This window comes from Spea bombifrons, chromosome 8, assembly GCF_027358695.1.
Source record: "Spea bombifrons isolate aSpeBom1 chromosome 8, aSpeBom1.2.pri, whole genome shotgun sequence".
In the NCBI taxonomy this organism is placed as follows: Eukaryota; Metazoa; Chordata; class Amphibia; order Anura; family Pelobatidae; genus Spea; species Spea bombifrons.
The window spans coordinates 20,772,867-20,788,756 of record NC_071094.1 but is presented as its reverse complement, the minus strand read 5'-3'; the positions used below and the strand labels follow the sequence as shown (position 1 = coordinate 20,788,756).

The window sequence follows — 15,890 nt, the reverse complement described above, 5'->3', positions numbered from 1 at the left end:
ACAAATCTCCTGCAAACTCTCACATTAATGAATGCATATTATAGTGTTTTACGTGCTTATCGCTTCCTCTGGTTCTTCATTGTCTCCTCTACCTTTATAATACTGCCCAGTACGACTACTATTGACTATTAAATGTCTTCTTCGTGCTGAAATAACCTACAATCCCAGCTGGAAAGGCAGCCTGGCCGGGACTTTAAAAAAAATTTAAACCGCAGCCATGCGAAATGTAGATTTATTGCTCTAAATCATGTACAAGAACGATAAGGAATGCTAGTACCGCAAAAGGGGCGGGGCAATCTGATGTGAAGCCATAGCTGCTGGACGAATACATATTACACTGGCTTATCATAAATTACTTTGGATGTACGTCGTTTTGTCATTACTCGTGCTATTTAATGCTCGTGAGCTCAATTTACTATTAGCACCTGTGTTGGAATTTCCGCGTTTCATCTCTCATTGATGTCTGTCATGCGTCTTTCCTAATCCTGCTATAGATGGGCAGGTGAAAGCAGGTAGGCTCTAGGACCACGCGATCACCAGCACCAACACATGGAAGACGCAGGCGCCTGTGAGGTCTTTAAAAAGCAGCATCTGGCGGCAGAAGGGTGCACCCAGTGAAAGGACTCACCGTCAGTGGGTCAGCTGCCCCTACCTCAATGGCGTCCCCGCGCATCGTGACAATAGTGGCCCTCTCAATGGCGCTTGGGCTTTTCTTCGTCTTTATGGGAACCATCAAACTCACCCCCAGGCTCAGCAAGGATGCGTACAGCGAAATGGTGAGAGATGAGGGGAGGAACTATGATAAAAGATACCTTGGGTAGTTAAAGCGATTAAACGGATTAGTGACAGCAAAAAATGTCTAAAATGGGCAGGAGTGCTGCAAATGAAGCGCGGTGTCATTCAATAGTTCTTCATATATTTTCTTACCGGCTTTCTGTATTCTCTGCCGTTCCGTGTGGCGCATTGTCACATCAGTGTGTATTAATATTTACCACCTGCATAAACAAACACTGCAGTCATAATATAGTATATATTAGTATCAGTGTATCTACTAAGGATCCCTAATGTCCACACCGCCCCATGTGTAGCGGGAGCGTAAAATAATACAGCAGCTATAATCTCGAGCTAGCGGTCTTTGTTACAGATTGAATTCGCCGATCTTGACGGTATTGTTGGTCTTCTGGTGATGTCCGTTCGCCCAGACAAAGCTTCGGAATACCTTATTGATAAAATGGTCTCAGATCAATTAACCTGAGACTACCTGCTTTATAAATGTCTTGGTAGACCCAGCCACTGATTATATTTCATGTCCCATACATTGTCCTTTTTCCAGATGGTTCTCTATACCATCACCAGTGCCCCCCCTCAAGTTATATATGCCCCTGAGAGTCCGTTTATTCAGAGAAGAGAGTAGAAATTATTTATTCTTGCTCTGATCTAGAGACATTCTACATGTGCTTACAAATGTATTAAACACTCTTGTCTACAAGCAGATTGCAAAGGAAATTGTCAGTGATGTGTCTGACCACCCATGTCTGATTTCTATAATTCTTTAATTGCCGGTCTGTGCGGTACTATAGTAGATTTCTATTAAGTTGTTTATACTAATATCATACTAGAATATGATTATGTAACCACAAGTCTGCAAAATGCTACATAAAAGCAAAGCAGCACTTCCTATAGTGTTAAACCACGTTCAGGTGTAAAAGGGGGTGATTATATAACCCGGGGTTATTCATATCATTTTAGATGTTGTTCCTCTTTCGCATAGGTAACAGGGGTATCTATAATGAAGACAGATTATTAACGCCAGGCTCCTGATCCATATAGTCCTGGGCACTTGGTATGTAAGCACAAAAGGCATCTTTACCTTCTCAGTATTGCTCTGCCTTTGTGGGTGGGTTCAGTAGAGAAGGATATCAGTAGTCAATGTTTCTGACAGAAGCAAAGAACACAATATACAAATTAACTTGATTCATTTTTATGAAAAAAATACTGGTATATTCAATTGATTAAAAAGTGTTTTATGGGTAACAATTGGCCTCTTCGGTCTCAATTTTGAGGCACCGTCACCCCTGTGCCACTTCACTGCTTTGCTGTTCTTTTTTTGCAGGCATAGAAACATAGAAAGTGGCGGCAGATAAGAACCATTAGGTCCATCCAGTCTGCCCAACCTCTGAGTACTTTCCTTAGTACCTGCCCTTATCCTATATCTAGCTTACCCTTATCCCATGCTTGCTTAACCCCTTAACGACAATTGCCGGTCCTGGCACGACACGGAAAAGCATGTGCTTTACTACAATTGACGTGCCAGGACCGGCACGTCTTTAAACGGGTGCAGAAAGCGATCTACTTTCGCTTTCTGCACCCAAAAAGCGTTGCTGAATGCCTCGACCTCGAGGCATTCAGCAACGCCGCGATCGGCATGAAGGGGCCATCTCTGGCCCCTCCATGGGGCGTCAACATCCGCCATACTTTGTATGGCGGCGGACGCCCGTTTTAAAAGCGTTAAACTTAAATGGTGTCGCTGGAATGCCTTGATCAGGAGGCATCCAGCGACACCAAACACTTACCTTTCGATGGGCTGTGACCGCTCAAAACAATGTCATCTAAAGAAAGCCCTTATTGTCCTGAAAAAAACAATATCTAATGTGTGTGGGTTCAGTAAACGGGAAACGGGAAAGAAAATTACAGCTAAACACAAGCAGCGCAGAAATGTTAAAAAGGCCATTGTCACGAAGGGTACAAAAAGTAAAATCAGCCTTTGTCACGAAGGGGTTAAATGTCTTCACTGTATTAACATCTTGCACTTCTGCTGGAAGGCTATTCCATGCATCGACCTTTGCCCCTCTAGCTTTAGACTATGTCCTCTTGTTGTGGTAGTAGTTCTCCTTTTAACCCCTTTAAGACCAGGACGTACCTGGTACTTCCTGGTCAAAGGTCACCGCCAGACTGGGACATACCAGGTACGTTGATGCGCGACCCAGCGTCGCTATGAACGCTGGGATCGCGAGGGGCGGCTGCTACTGACGGCTGGGTGTCCCCAGCGATCTGTAGCGGCCGCTCCCCCTCAATTCTGTGCATGTGATTGCTTTGAAGCGAATCACGAGCACGGAATTAAAATATTTTTTTTTAAAAAAACTGTGGTCTTAAGGGAAGACGCAGTTTGCAAACGCCGCTCCTGAAGGGGTTAAATAAACTCTGTTCTTTTATCGTGTTGATCCCCTTTAAGTATTTAAATGTTTCTATCATATCCCCCTGTCACGTCTTTCTTTCAGGCTATATATATTAAGATTCTTTAATCTTTCCTGGTAATTTTTTTTTTTTTATCCTGTAATCCATGAACCATTTTAGTAGCACTTTCCTTAACATATCTATATCTATCTGGATCACCAGTGCTCTGTACAATGGCATGAACACTTCCCTTTTTGTACTGCTAATACAAATGTACAACCAAGCATTTTGCTAGCTTTTCCTGCTGCTCTATTGCGTTGTCTGTCTACCTTTAAATCCTCCGAAATAATTACCCATAAATCCCTTTCCTCGCACGTTGAGGTTAGGACAGTATCAAATATTCTATACTCTGTCCTTGGGTTTTTATGCCCTAGATGCATTACTTTGCATTTATCAACATTAAACGTCAGTTGCCACAGCTCTGACTATTTTTCCAGTTTACCCAAATCATTTGCCATTTGGCTTCTCCCTCCAGGGACATCAATCATGTTGTCGTCAGCAAAAAGATATACCTTTCCATCAAGACCATCTGCAATATCACTAATAAAAATATTAAAGAGAATGGGTCCAAGTAAAGATCCCTGAGGTATCCTGCTGGTAACAAGACCTTGCTCTGAATATACGCCATTGACTACAACACTCTGTTTTTTGTCACTCCCTAATCCAGTCAACAATATTGTGATCTAAACTCAGAGATTGCAGTTTAATGGTTAGTCTTCTATGTGGCACAGTGTCAAAGGCCTTATTGAAATCCAGATACGCAATGTCTAGTGCACCACCTTGATCAATTAATTTAGTCACTCAATCAAAAAAATCAATTAGATTAGTTTGGAATGATCTTCCTGAGGTAAACCCATGTTTTTGATCTTGAAGCCCACGTGACTTCAGAAGTATAACAATCCTGTCCTTTAACATAGTTTCCATAAATTTCATCACTACAGATGTAAGAGTTACTGACCTGTATTTGCCTGACTGCTCACTACTGCCTTTTTAGTGAATGGGCACAACATTCACTGATTTCCAATCCCCTGGGACGACTCCCGTTACCAATAATGTGTTAAATAAATCAGTTAACTGTTTTGCTAGTATACGACCTAGCTCTTTTAATAACTTGGGATGGCAATGGGGATCATGGGTCAGTTGGGGAGTTCCCATGGACCTCCATTTTAGTTCCCATGTGGCTAACTCACTCTAAAGCTGAGTGGTGGCTTTTTTTTGGTAAGGTGGGCAGATGCCCAAACCAACCCTGCCAACTCTTGAATTCAGCCTCACTCATTCCCTCCTCTAGCCACACATGACAACATGTCGGTGTCCGATTTGGGCACCTGAATTGGTGTGTGGTAAGGAAAAATGGTTCCCATATACCATGTATAGGTATATGGGAACTCATGCCCAGGCACTTATTATGTACAAATGCTCCTAGTGCGTTACTCTAGACAGGTTAGCGTGCTCTAGAACCAGCTTGTGGAGGTTTAATTTTGCATTATTTAACCTCTTCATATGATGTCTATGTGGTGTTAACTTTACCCACTGCAAAGAAGTATCATCAAAATATTTTTGCTACATATTTTAAAAGAGGCTGCTGGGGAAATTGTTGCATTATAAGTGGTAAAATTATCATTTTTAAATTCGCTTTGGTTGTCTTTTTCCCAGAAGCATTTGGGCAGTAAAATACAGCTTATAGCAGGGGTGTCCAAGTTTTTCCTGCAGTGGGCCACTTCATCATAAATGTATATGTTCGGGGGCCGCATTCATTTTTCACTGAGAGAAAAAACGGCCTTTAATAAGACATGCAGATTGAAATAAGGTAAATGACGACACAAAATCCTTTACAACGCATCTCACTGATTTCTGGGCCTAGAAATCCTCTGACGTGACTACAAATTCAGGAGGGCGTTTTATCTCTGTGAAAATTAAATAGTTCTATTTATTCTAGGGATGCACTAAAATGAAAATTTTGGACCGAAACAAAAAAGGACCCCCCCATCTTTAAAAATAAAAAAAACACACTGTTAATAAAAGTAACACACCAAAATTGTACAAACAAATTAAATAATATTAATATGTATATATGTGTGTGTGTGTGTGTGTATATATATATATATATATATATATATATATATATATATATATATATATATATATATATTAGGGCTGAAACAACTAATCGATAAAATCGATAATAATCGATTATGAAAATCGTTGGCAACGAATTTCATCATCGATTAATCGAATTGATTTTTAGCGATTATAAAAAGAGTTTTTTTTCAGAGCAAATGCTCTGAAAAACTCCTCTTTATATAATCCGACCTCAAACAGAGATCGGATTATAACACCAGAATCCAGATCCCCCGCAACGCTGCAGGAGACCTGGATTGCCCTCTTGGTCGGCCGGTCTCTCACTTCCGTCTCTCTCCCCCCTCCCATAACCCCTCTGACTCCTCCCCCTCCCATACATCACTCTGCCTCTCTCCCGGCTCCCTTACTGACAAGGACTTTCACTGCAGCTTCATAGAAGCCACAGTGTAAGTGAAGGTGAGTAACGGAGGCTGTCTGTGCGATGCAGACACTCACAGGCTGACAGAGAATCATCCTCTCTGTCAGCTGGTGGGTGTCTGCATCGCACAGACAGCCTCCGTTACTGTCAGTAACGGAGCCGGGTAGAGAGGCAGAGCGGTGTATGGGAGGGGGGAGGTGTCAGGAGCCACCCTCCCATACACCACTGTGGCTCCTCCCCCTCCCATACGCCACTCTGCCTCTCTACCCGGCTCCCTGGTGTCTAGTGACGATCCGTTGCTGACAGGAGGCAGAGTGGAGTATGGGAGGGGGAGGAGGCAGAGTGGAGTATGGGAGGAGCCAGAGTGTAGTATGGGAGGGGGAGGGGCCAGAGTGGTGTATGGGAGGGGGAGGAGCCAGAGTGGTGTATGGGAGGGGGAGGAGCCAGAGTGGTGTATGGGATGGGGAGGAGTCAAAGTTGTGTATGTGAAGGGGAGGAGCCAAAGTTGTGTATGGGAGGGGGAGGAGCCAGAGTGGTGTATGTGAGGGGGAGGAGCCAAAGTGGTGTATGTGGGGGGAGGAGCCAAAGTGGTGTATGGGTGAGTTATAGTGGTGTATGGGGGGTATTATGAATTTCAGGGCATATAGGGGGTATAAGGCATATTGATATTAGGCATATCAGGGGGTCATTAAACATCTGGGGGTAAAGGGTATATCAGGGGGCTCAGTTTCATATCACTGGCATATAAGGAGTATTAGGCATATTGGGGCACAGTGGCATATCAGGGGCACAGTGGCATATCAGGGGGCACAGTGGAATCTGGCATATAAGAGGTATAAGGCATATATGGGGCAGAGTGGCAAGCTGGGGGTCTGATGTGCATAACTGGGGGCAGTTTGGTAAATAAAAAAAATTTAAACAAGGCTTTTTTTTCTCAAATTTTCTCAACTTTTTTATTAAATATGAAAAATAGTTAACATATGAATTAATATTTACTAATAACTCTGTATTAAAACCTAGTTTGAGAAACACTGTGTTTGGGTTCTTGTAGCTTTTATTATTATGTCAGTAAAATAAGAAGGTGAATAGAGAGAGGCCATTGCAATAAAGAGATGAAAGTGTAAATTGTACGTTTTTTATTACATTATTTTAAATTTAAAAAAATTGCATTTTTTTATCCGATTAATCGAAAAAATAATCGGCCAACTAATCGATTATTAAAATAATCGTTAGTTGCAGCCCTAATATATATATATGATTGTTAACAGCACACACAAATTCCAGCATGTACTGGTTGCCTGGGCATGATAGGAGTGTGATTGCTTTTGACAATCATATATAAATTGATATTGTTATTGTATTTTTTGTCCAGTTTTAGTGTGTTACTTAGTTTTTTTTTTTAAAGTAGTTTTTATTTTGTCAATATAAGAGATGATTTCCAGAGGAACGCAAAAACAGGCATGACATAACAGGTACAATATATAGAACAGAGCATCTCAAATAATCTTGTTACAGGAGCATAAGAGAGCCCCAGTTTAAACAGTAGACTGCACCATGTCAATAGGCGTGAGTTAGCGCCTAACTAATGAGGGCCCATAAAGGCGCACAGAGAGCTCACAGTATGCCGAGACCGGCGGGCCTAAAACAGGGCCAGGTGTAATCATTGGAAAACATCTACAGAAAGAAATACAGAGAATAAGAGGGGGGTAGAGCCAATAGACGAAAGAAAGACATGGAAAGAAGAGAGGGGAGAAGCAAAGAAAAGAAAAAAAAAAGGAGGGGTAAAGGGATGATTCACAGCAAGTAAGCCTCAGCTAGCCGAACGTAAGACATCTGCTGTAGATCAGATCCACGAAATGGCCGCAGGGGACATCCCGAACTTCTTCAGCCACGGCCCCCAGGTGAGAAGAAAAAGATGGGACTTGTCATGCAGGTAAGCCGTGATTTTTTCCATCTTCAGCATATGCCAAATTTTAGCTTTAACGGCAGGTATCTCAGGAGTTCCTGATTTCCACACTTGGGCAATGGCGAGATGGACTGCTGTACAAACTCGAAATATGAGACGGTGGGCTGGTTTAGTCAGAGCGTCCGAAGGATAGCATCTGCAGAGAAGAGCCGACCAAGGCTCCGGTTGGAGGGGTTCCCCGAGTGCGTCACTCAGCATACTGAAGAAATGAGACCATATTGGCGTAAGTTTGGAGATGCACGCGCCTCCCCCTTGAGGAATGTATTAAAAAGCGCGGTCATGTGCGAGAGAAGGCAGGCAGCAAAAGATTTGTAATATTTGGCGGTGAAGCCGTCGGGACCTGGGGCCTTCAAATTCTTAAAACATTTTAGGGCAGCTGAAACCTCGTCCACCGTAATGAGAGCATTAAGGTTAGCTAGAGCTGAAGGAGCAAGAGAAGGCAACTTGCAGTAGTGTGTTACTTAGTTTTAACCCCTTAAGGACAATGGGCGGTCCCTAACCCCATTGAAAACAATACATTTTGAGCCCGTACATGTATGGGCTTTGTCATTAAGCGGTTAATAAAAGTGTGGTGTTATTACACCAAAATTGGACAATAAAATACAATAACAATATTAATATATATATATATATATATATATAATTGCTAACAGCAATCACACTCCTATCATGCCCAGGCATACCAAGGTTCCAGAATGTACTGGCTGATTTGGCATGATAGGACTGTGATTGCTGTTAGCAATCACACTCCTATCATTCCAACTCAGCCAATACATGCTGAAACCTGGCTAGCTGCCAGCCAGTATGGGGGTCACTTACAGACTCGCTGTGCCATGCCCACCACTTACACATCATTCATTCACAGATTAATTCCCCCAATCACGCATACAACCCCACCCTCTTACCTGCACTGCAGATCTCTCACTCGCAGACTTACGCAGGGGCTGCTGCTTCCCACTGTGTAGCTCGCGAGCAACTTCTCTTGTGCCGAACAGTGGAAGCAGGATGGGTGCGGAGTCATGTGATGTGACATCAATTCACGTGACTCCGCTGGATTCCGCTTCTGCTGTGCGGTACAGAAGACACCGACCGTGCGCGAGCAACCCACAGGAAAGCAGCAGGGTTCTTGCGATTCTGCGATTCCGGTTGGCGGATCTCACGCGGGCCGCACCTCAAGGTCCGGCGGGCCGCATGTTGGATGCCCCTGGCTTATAGTATCTATACCTGTACTTGACCAATATAGATGGATACCCTAGATATATATATATGAGGTGTTTCCAAACTCAAGACGATATATTTGAGATTGTTTTTTTACATTAGTTCTATACAGTATAAAACAGATATGGAAAAACGTTTTTATTTTATTTATTTATTTATTTTTTTAATAATAACCTCCCTTTTTTATACTAAATACTTTAGTACGGACAAAATCAACCTATTTTATGTGGCTGTTCTAAGTTAGAAAGGGTAGTTAGGGTGATTAGGATTAAAGAATGATGTAGTGAAAATTCTGAAACCTTTGTCCTCAAAGTATTAACGACCCTATTTGCCCATGAGAAAGAATTTGGTACACATATTAATACTAGTTTCGAAAAAGTCCTCGCTAATATAAGCAAAGTCCAGAACACCAAAGTCACCTTCAATTTCAGTCAGTCCATTAAATGTAACCGAGCAAGCAGCATTCTTTATCTGCTGTGACTTACTGCATCGATGTTGATTCAGCTCCGTCTTCAAATCTGTCTTACCAGGTTCTCAGAGCTTTCCATACTGGAAATTGATAGGCATTTCCTCTAGGAAATTGATAGGCAAGGTGCTTTCTTGCATCTGTGATAAAGACCATCTTTTTACTCCCTGGTGGAGTCTCTCCTTTGGTAACCACCACCTGAGAGTGGAATTCACTGCCATAGGAACTGGAAACCATCTGTCCAGAGAGAAGACATCTTAATGATAGGCAGTGCCCCCTTTCACATTGAGCGATCCCACACCTCTAACATAAAGGTGTTAAACTGCTCAATGTGAAAGAGGGGCACTGCCTATCATTAAGATGTCATTAGACCCCATAACAAAATCATTGTTCTGATACTGCACCTTCACTTTTGAAGCATCAAGGTTGCCATGTCAACCAGCTTCTTAATTTTACCTATCTGGAAGAACATTTCTGTATAGAAGAAACACAGCTATTCTTGACAGTCGTATTTGAGATTTTTGTTCGTGTTTAATCCTCCTGGTTTAAGGCTTTTGAAATGGCAAAAACTAGAGAATAAACACCTTTTACCGTATTTGCTCGATTAAAAGACGACCCTGATTATAAGACGGCCCCCCAAAATCTGAATATTAATTTAGGAAAAAAAGAAAAAGCCTGAATATAAGACAACCCTATAGGAAAAAAGTTTTACCAGTAAATGTTAATTTATGTAAACTATGTAAACAATTTTTTTAATAAATACCGGGGACTCGGAAGCACCAGTAAGTTGAGGGTGGGGGGGGTTTGGGGAGGGGAGACAGGAAGATCCAGGTCCCCTGCAGCATTGCGGGGGATCTGGATCTTAGTCTCATAGTCAGACCTATTTGAGGTCTGATTATAAGACGACCCCGATTATAAGACGAGGGGTATTTTTCAGAGCATTTGCTCTGAAAAAAACCTCGTCTTATAATCAAGCAAATACGGTATTTCCTGAAAAAATGTATAGACAACAATACTTCCTTCTGTTTATAGTCCTGAATCGGAACATACAATTTAGCACCTCTTCAAAGTGCTAGAGGTATGAGATCACATAAAAATGTGGGAAGAACCAGTGAGCTCCAGCCTGTGCAGTTTGGAAATCATATCTAGACCCCATCTGTCTGAGGTGTCAATGGCCCAATCCTGCACTACCACCCACCCCCCTCCAGACAGGAATATATCTGATATGAGCATTCTGTTTTCTGGTAAACATCTTTTCAAAAAGGGCCTGAAATCTTTTAAAAGCAGAACAAACACTATTGGTTTGTTCAGATGCAGCTTTGGAAACCTAAGCCCCGGCCTAATGCCATTTTCTTTTTAGAGAGAAAAGGCTTTCTTCTGGCAACCCTTTGAAACAAACCATTTTTCTAATTGTACTGTCATGAACTTTAACATTTAATGTGCGAACTGAGGCCTGTAGAGTCTGAGATGTAACGCTTGAGTTTTTTGCAAGTTCGCTAAGTATTGCATGGTCTGACTTTGGGGTGAATTTGCTGGGATGTCCACTTGCAACTGTCTTATATGTTTTCCACTTTTGAATTATCTTTCTTACTGTAGAATGGTGGACTGTAAATTGTTTGGAAATTGTTTTATAATCCTTCCCAATAATTGCTCCTCCTTAATGCTCCAAACTAGCAAACCGCTAAAACTTTGGCTTTTATAGAGGTGGTCACACTTGGTGATGATCGATTAATCAAAAGCATTTGATTAGCAGTTCCTGTCTGTTTCTTAGTATCCTAACTCCTATGGAAGCACTAAGGGTGTACTTAGTTTTTCACACATGGCTTCTCCATGTAGGCTTTATTTTTGTTAAATCATGACACAATGTAATATGTCATGTTTTGCTCCTCATCTGAGGTTGTACTTAATTTTTAGACATGCTAAGCATACCTGGGAATTTCTGGGCTCTGGCTACCCGGAGCCTTCCCTTGTGGGACGCGGCCAGGACTGCACACTGACGTTGGTGGGCAGTCCCCATGACGGTAGCGGGAAACACTCCCATTTAAAGGAAAATGAGCGGGGCGTGTCAAGATCCCGCTCGCGCGACCTGCAGGATTGGGGTCTTGAACTGGAGGAGCGGCGCTCACCCAGCAATCTCCGGGTCAAACCCGGAGAGTTCCCAGGTATGCTGCTAAGGTCCTGATATGTAAACCATAAAATTCCATGCTATTTTCACACGAATTAACATGGAAAAACTACTAAAATTGTCTTAGGGAACAAAAATACAGTGGCTAGAAAAAGTAAGTGAACCCTTAGGTTTATGTATAAACAACTAAAGCCACGCCCCCACCATCCCTGAATTCAAAATCTAATGCAATCATCCTATTGCAAATGTATTATTATTTTTGTATGTTTTTGTTGCATTTATTGTTTTGAGTAGGGCTGCAACTAACAATTATTTTCATAATCGATTAGTTGGCCGATTATTTTTTCGATTAATCGGATAAAAAAAAGAATGTAAATTTTTCATTTATTTAAAATAATTTAATAAACAAATTATATTAAATACAAACAGCTTGCTACGCTGCCTCCCAGACATGCCACGCTGCCTCCCAGACATGCCACACTGCCTCCCACATATGCCACTCCACGCTGCCTCCCATATATGCCACTCCACTCTACCCCCACATATGCCACTCCACTCTACCCCCACATATGCCACTCCGCCTCCCACATATGCCACTCCGCCTCCCACATATGCCACTCCGCCTCCCACATGTGCCACTCCACGCTGCCTCCCACATATGCCACTCCACGCTGCCTCCCACATATGCCACTGTGCCTGATACACCTTATACCCCCTGATACACCACTCCATCCTCCCCAGACATGCCACGCTGCCCTCCCCACATATGCCTTATATACTGTATATGCCTTATACCCCCAGATCTGTCACTCCGTCCTCCCCAGATATGCCTTATACCCCCCCAGATATCTCATAGTGCCCTCATAGAGTCACAGACCTGTTCACAGCACACCGACACCATACTTTTATAAATAAGTACTGGGTTAATCTTCACTGCCCCCAGGATTTAGATTCCCCTTAGTTTGCCCCTCTTTATCTCTAACTGCACCTTAAGTTAACTTTAATAAATTAATTAAATTAACCCTCAGTCCTCATTAAATTAACCCTAAACACCCCATTAACCATAACTACCCCTAAATTAACTCTAAACACCCCATCAACCACAGCATCCCCTAAATTAACCCTAAAGACCCCATCAATCACAACAGCCCCTAAATTAACCCTAAACATACCATTAACCAAACACCCCATTAACCACAGCTGCTGCTAAATTAACCCTAAACACCCCATTAACCACAGCTGCTCCTAAATTAACCCTAAACACACCATTAACCATAGCTGCCCCTAAATTAACCCTAAACACCCTATTAACCATAACTGTCCCTAAATTAACCCTAAACACCCCATTAACCATAGCTGCCCCTAAACACCCCATTAACCATAACTGCCCCTAAATTAGCCCTAAACATCCCATTAACCATAACTGCCCCTAAATTAACCCCCACCTCCCCTAACTTTCAGTAGCCCAAATATTAATTTTATACTTACAGTTGGATGAGTGTCACAGCCATGTGGCTCTGGCCTTCTGGGAGAAGGAAGGGGCGGGGCCAGTTGTCACAGTGATTACAGGGAGGGACTGGTAAGTAGGAGCTGCTGCTGTGAGTCACTGAAACGGTTTATATAATGAGGGGTATTTTTCAGAGCGTTTGCTCTGAAAAAACCCTCATTTTATAATCGATAAAAATCAATTCAACTAATCGATAATGAAATTCGTTGGCAACTATTTTCATTATCGATTATTATCGATTTTATCGATTAGTTGTTGCAGCCCTAGTTTTGAGTCTGTTAAACTAAGAAGGTATTCACATTCAGACTTTAAATTAGCATGAACACAGAAGTACAAACAAACAGTGGAATGTGCTTTCTTGACTCTGTTTTCTTTCTTGTCTTTAGAAAAGAGCATATAAAAGTTATGTGAAGGCTCTCCCAGGACTGAAAAAACTTGGCATTACCTCTGTTTTTCTTCGGAAGACCATCGGCTCACTTGAACTGGCCTGTGGAATCGTTCTAACTCTAGTTCCTGGACGACCGAGGGATGTGGCCAACTTTATCCTACTCATTCTGGTTCTTATTGTCCTATTCTTCCACCAGCTTGTTGGAGATCCTTTGAAACGATATGCACATGCACTAGTGTTTGGAATACTACTCACATGCCGCCTTCTTGTATCCCGCCAACCAGAAGAGGAGATGGCCTATGAAAAGAAAGGGACAAAAGGAGGCAATGGAATACACTCTCGAGAAGCCGGCAAAATGAAAGTGTCTTAAAGACAAATTACGATTTTTATATCATTTTAGGAAGAACCACCAGAGCTAATCCATTGTCCCCTTTATCCTATGACACAAACCATAATGATATCCATTATACTTAATGAAAATAAACCTGTCAGCACATGTAATACAAATCCTGTGACTCCCAAATCCACACTTCTCGTTGCATAGAATTCATATTTAAACATTTTACATTCAACTTAGTGTTACATTTTTAAATATCTCAGGAAGGTCTATGTGGAAAGTGGAAGATTTGTTGGCTACAGCAATGTCATAATCTTTGGGACCAGATTTCTGAAATAAACTAAAACAATATAAACTGGGACAAGATGTTTCAAAGTATTTGCAGGCCCTTTATATCATAAAATATTATAAATATCTATGTCATGTTATTTTGTTGTAGGATGGTTTTATGTCGCAAAATATTTCTGCAAAAACAAGAAAATGTAACTGCATAATGCTATTCCTTATGGCTAACTGGTTGAATAGTCAATGTTAACACAGGCCCACAAAGTGCTCAGTTTCTGATCACATGTAACAGAAAACGCTTCTACATTATTAAAAAAAACAAAACAATTCTACTTCTAAAATGGGTGCACGACTAACATATCATTTTTAAAAACCACTGAGGTACATTGCAGTAGTACAACTGTTTCTGTCCTGCAATGAAAGCCAGCTATCGTAGGCAAAAATAGGGATTAACTCTTTAAAGACCAATGACATGCCAGAAAAACCTTTAATGACCAATGACAAATTTATAGTTCTTGGTATACCCCCCTACGTATTCAGCAAGATCCATGCATAACTTGGCCTGGATGTTTGGGGGCCAAATTTGGGAGGTGCATATGCCCTATTTGGGGCATCTTTAACCCCTGAACATCCAATGGCTGCCAGGCAAGACATGGCATTAAACAAGCTTAGAAAGCAATCTTAGATCGCGTTTTTTCCTTAAATGGCGTCGCTGTATTGCCTCAATGTCGAGGCATTCAGCAACACTGAGATCGGCATCAGAGGCCACGTGTGGCCCCTCTCCTCGGGCCGTCAACATCCGCCATACACTGTATGGTGGCAGACGCCCCTTTTAAAAGAGTTGATCGCCTCTTAAGCTTCAATGGTGTCGCTGAAATGCCTTGATAGCAAGGCATTCAGCAATTCTGAACATCCACCCCAGGACGCTCCCGAGAGAGGTCACAAGTGCCACTGTGATAGATTGTTGCCTCTCGTAAGATGGTGGCGTCCTTTAAAAATTAAAAAAAAGATTCCAAGAGGGTCTTTCCTGATACTACATTCAACCATGCAAGTAGCTTTCTAATCACTGTGTGATTAGTTAAATATTTAAAAAAAAATAAAAATAGAATAAAATTAAAATGGCTAAAAGAAATTATAAAAATATGGTAATATTAAAAAATAGTTATGCAGCGATGTCACTATCCAGTTCCAACAAAATATATATAAAAAAAAGTCCAAAAATATTAGTAAAATAAAGTTTATTTTTATGAGCAAGTGCTAAAATTAGTACTGTATCTTCACAAAAATCCCGACATAGACAGAGTTAAAATACTAGTATTTCAAATACTCATGGGGTGTCTACTTTATTGGTTTGATGGGGTAAATTGGAGTGGCCGTGTTCAAAAGTGTCTCAAATAGGGCATAGGCACAGACTGATCTAAATGGGGAAAAAAGCTCACTTCCCAAACAACCAGACAAACCAATGCATGGGTGGTATTGTGTTGTTTGACAGTAAAATATACCAGGAGCTGTAAATTCACACCTGAAGTACAATGCGTGTGAAAAAATGCCACGCGAAAAATACCGCCACAAATATTGACAAAGGCTGATGGTAAAAATAGTGCATGAAAAGTGTTAAAATACTGCCTGGGGTGTCAAAAATATATGATTTGATGGGGTAAATTGAACTGACCAGCTTCAAAGATATCTCAAATAGGACATGGTGGCAGAAGGACTAATTGTCAAAGTTCCAAGTTAAGAAATGTGAACTTCCCAATTGTGGCATTTTACCTCCCAAACAAACTGACAAACCTATGCATTGGTGGTATCACTGTTCTCAAGAGATGTTGCTGAACATATACTGGGGTGTTGTTTGATAGTGGCATAT

At 41.6% G+C, this 15,890-nt stretch overlaps 1 protein-coding gene across 1 annotated transcript; it reads left to right on the top strand.

The window, feature by feature from the left end:
* Nucleotides 1–436: 436 nt before the first annotated feature.
* On the top strand, nucleotides 437–14,102 carry TMEM35A (transmembrane protein 35A). The gene is made up of 2 exons (XM_053474199.1): nucleotides 437–776; nucleotides 13,400–14,102. The coding sequence occupies exons 1-2, from the start codon at nucleotides 657–659 to the stop codon at nucleotides 13,769–13,771; spliced, it is 492 nt and encodes a 163-aa protein (XP_053330174.1). The 5' UTR covers nucleotides 437–656; the 3' UTR covers nucleotides 13,772–14,102.
* The last annotated feature ends 1,788 nt before the right edge of the window (nucleotides 14,103–15,890 follow it).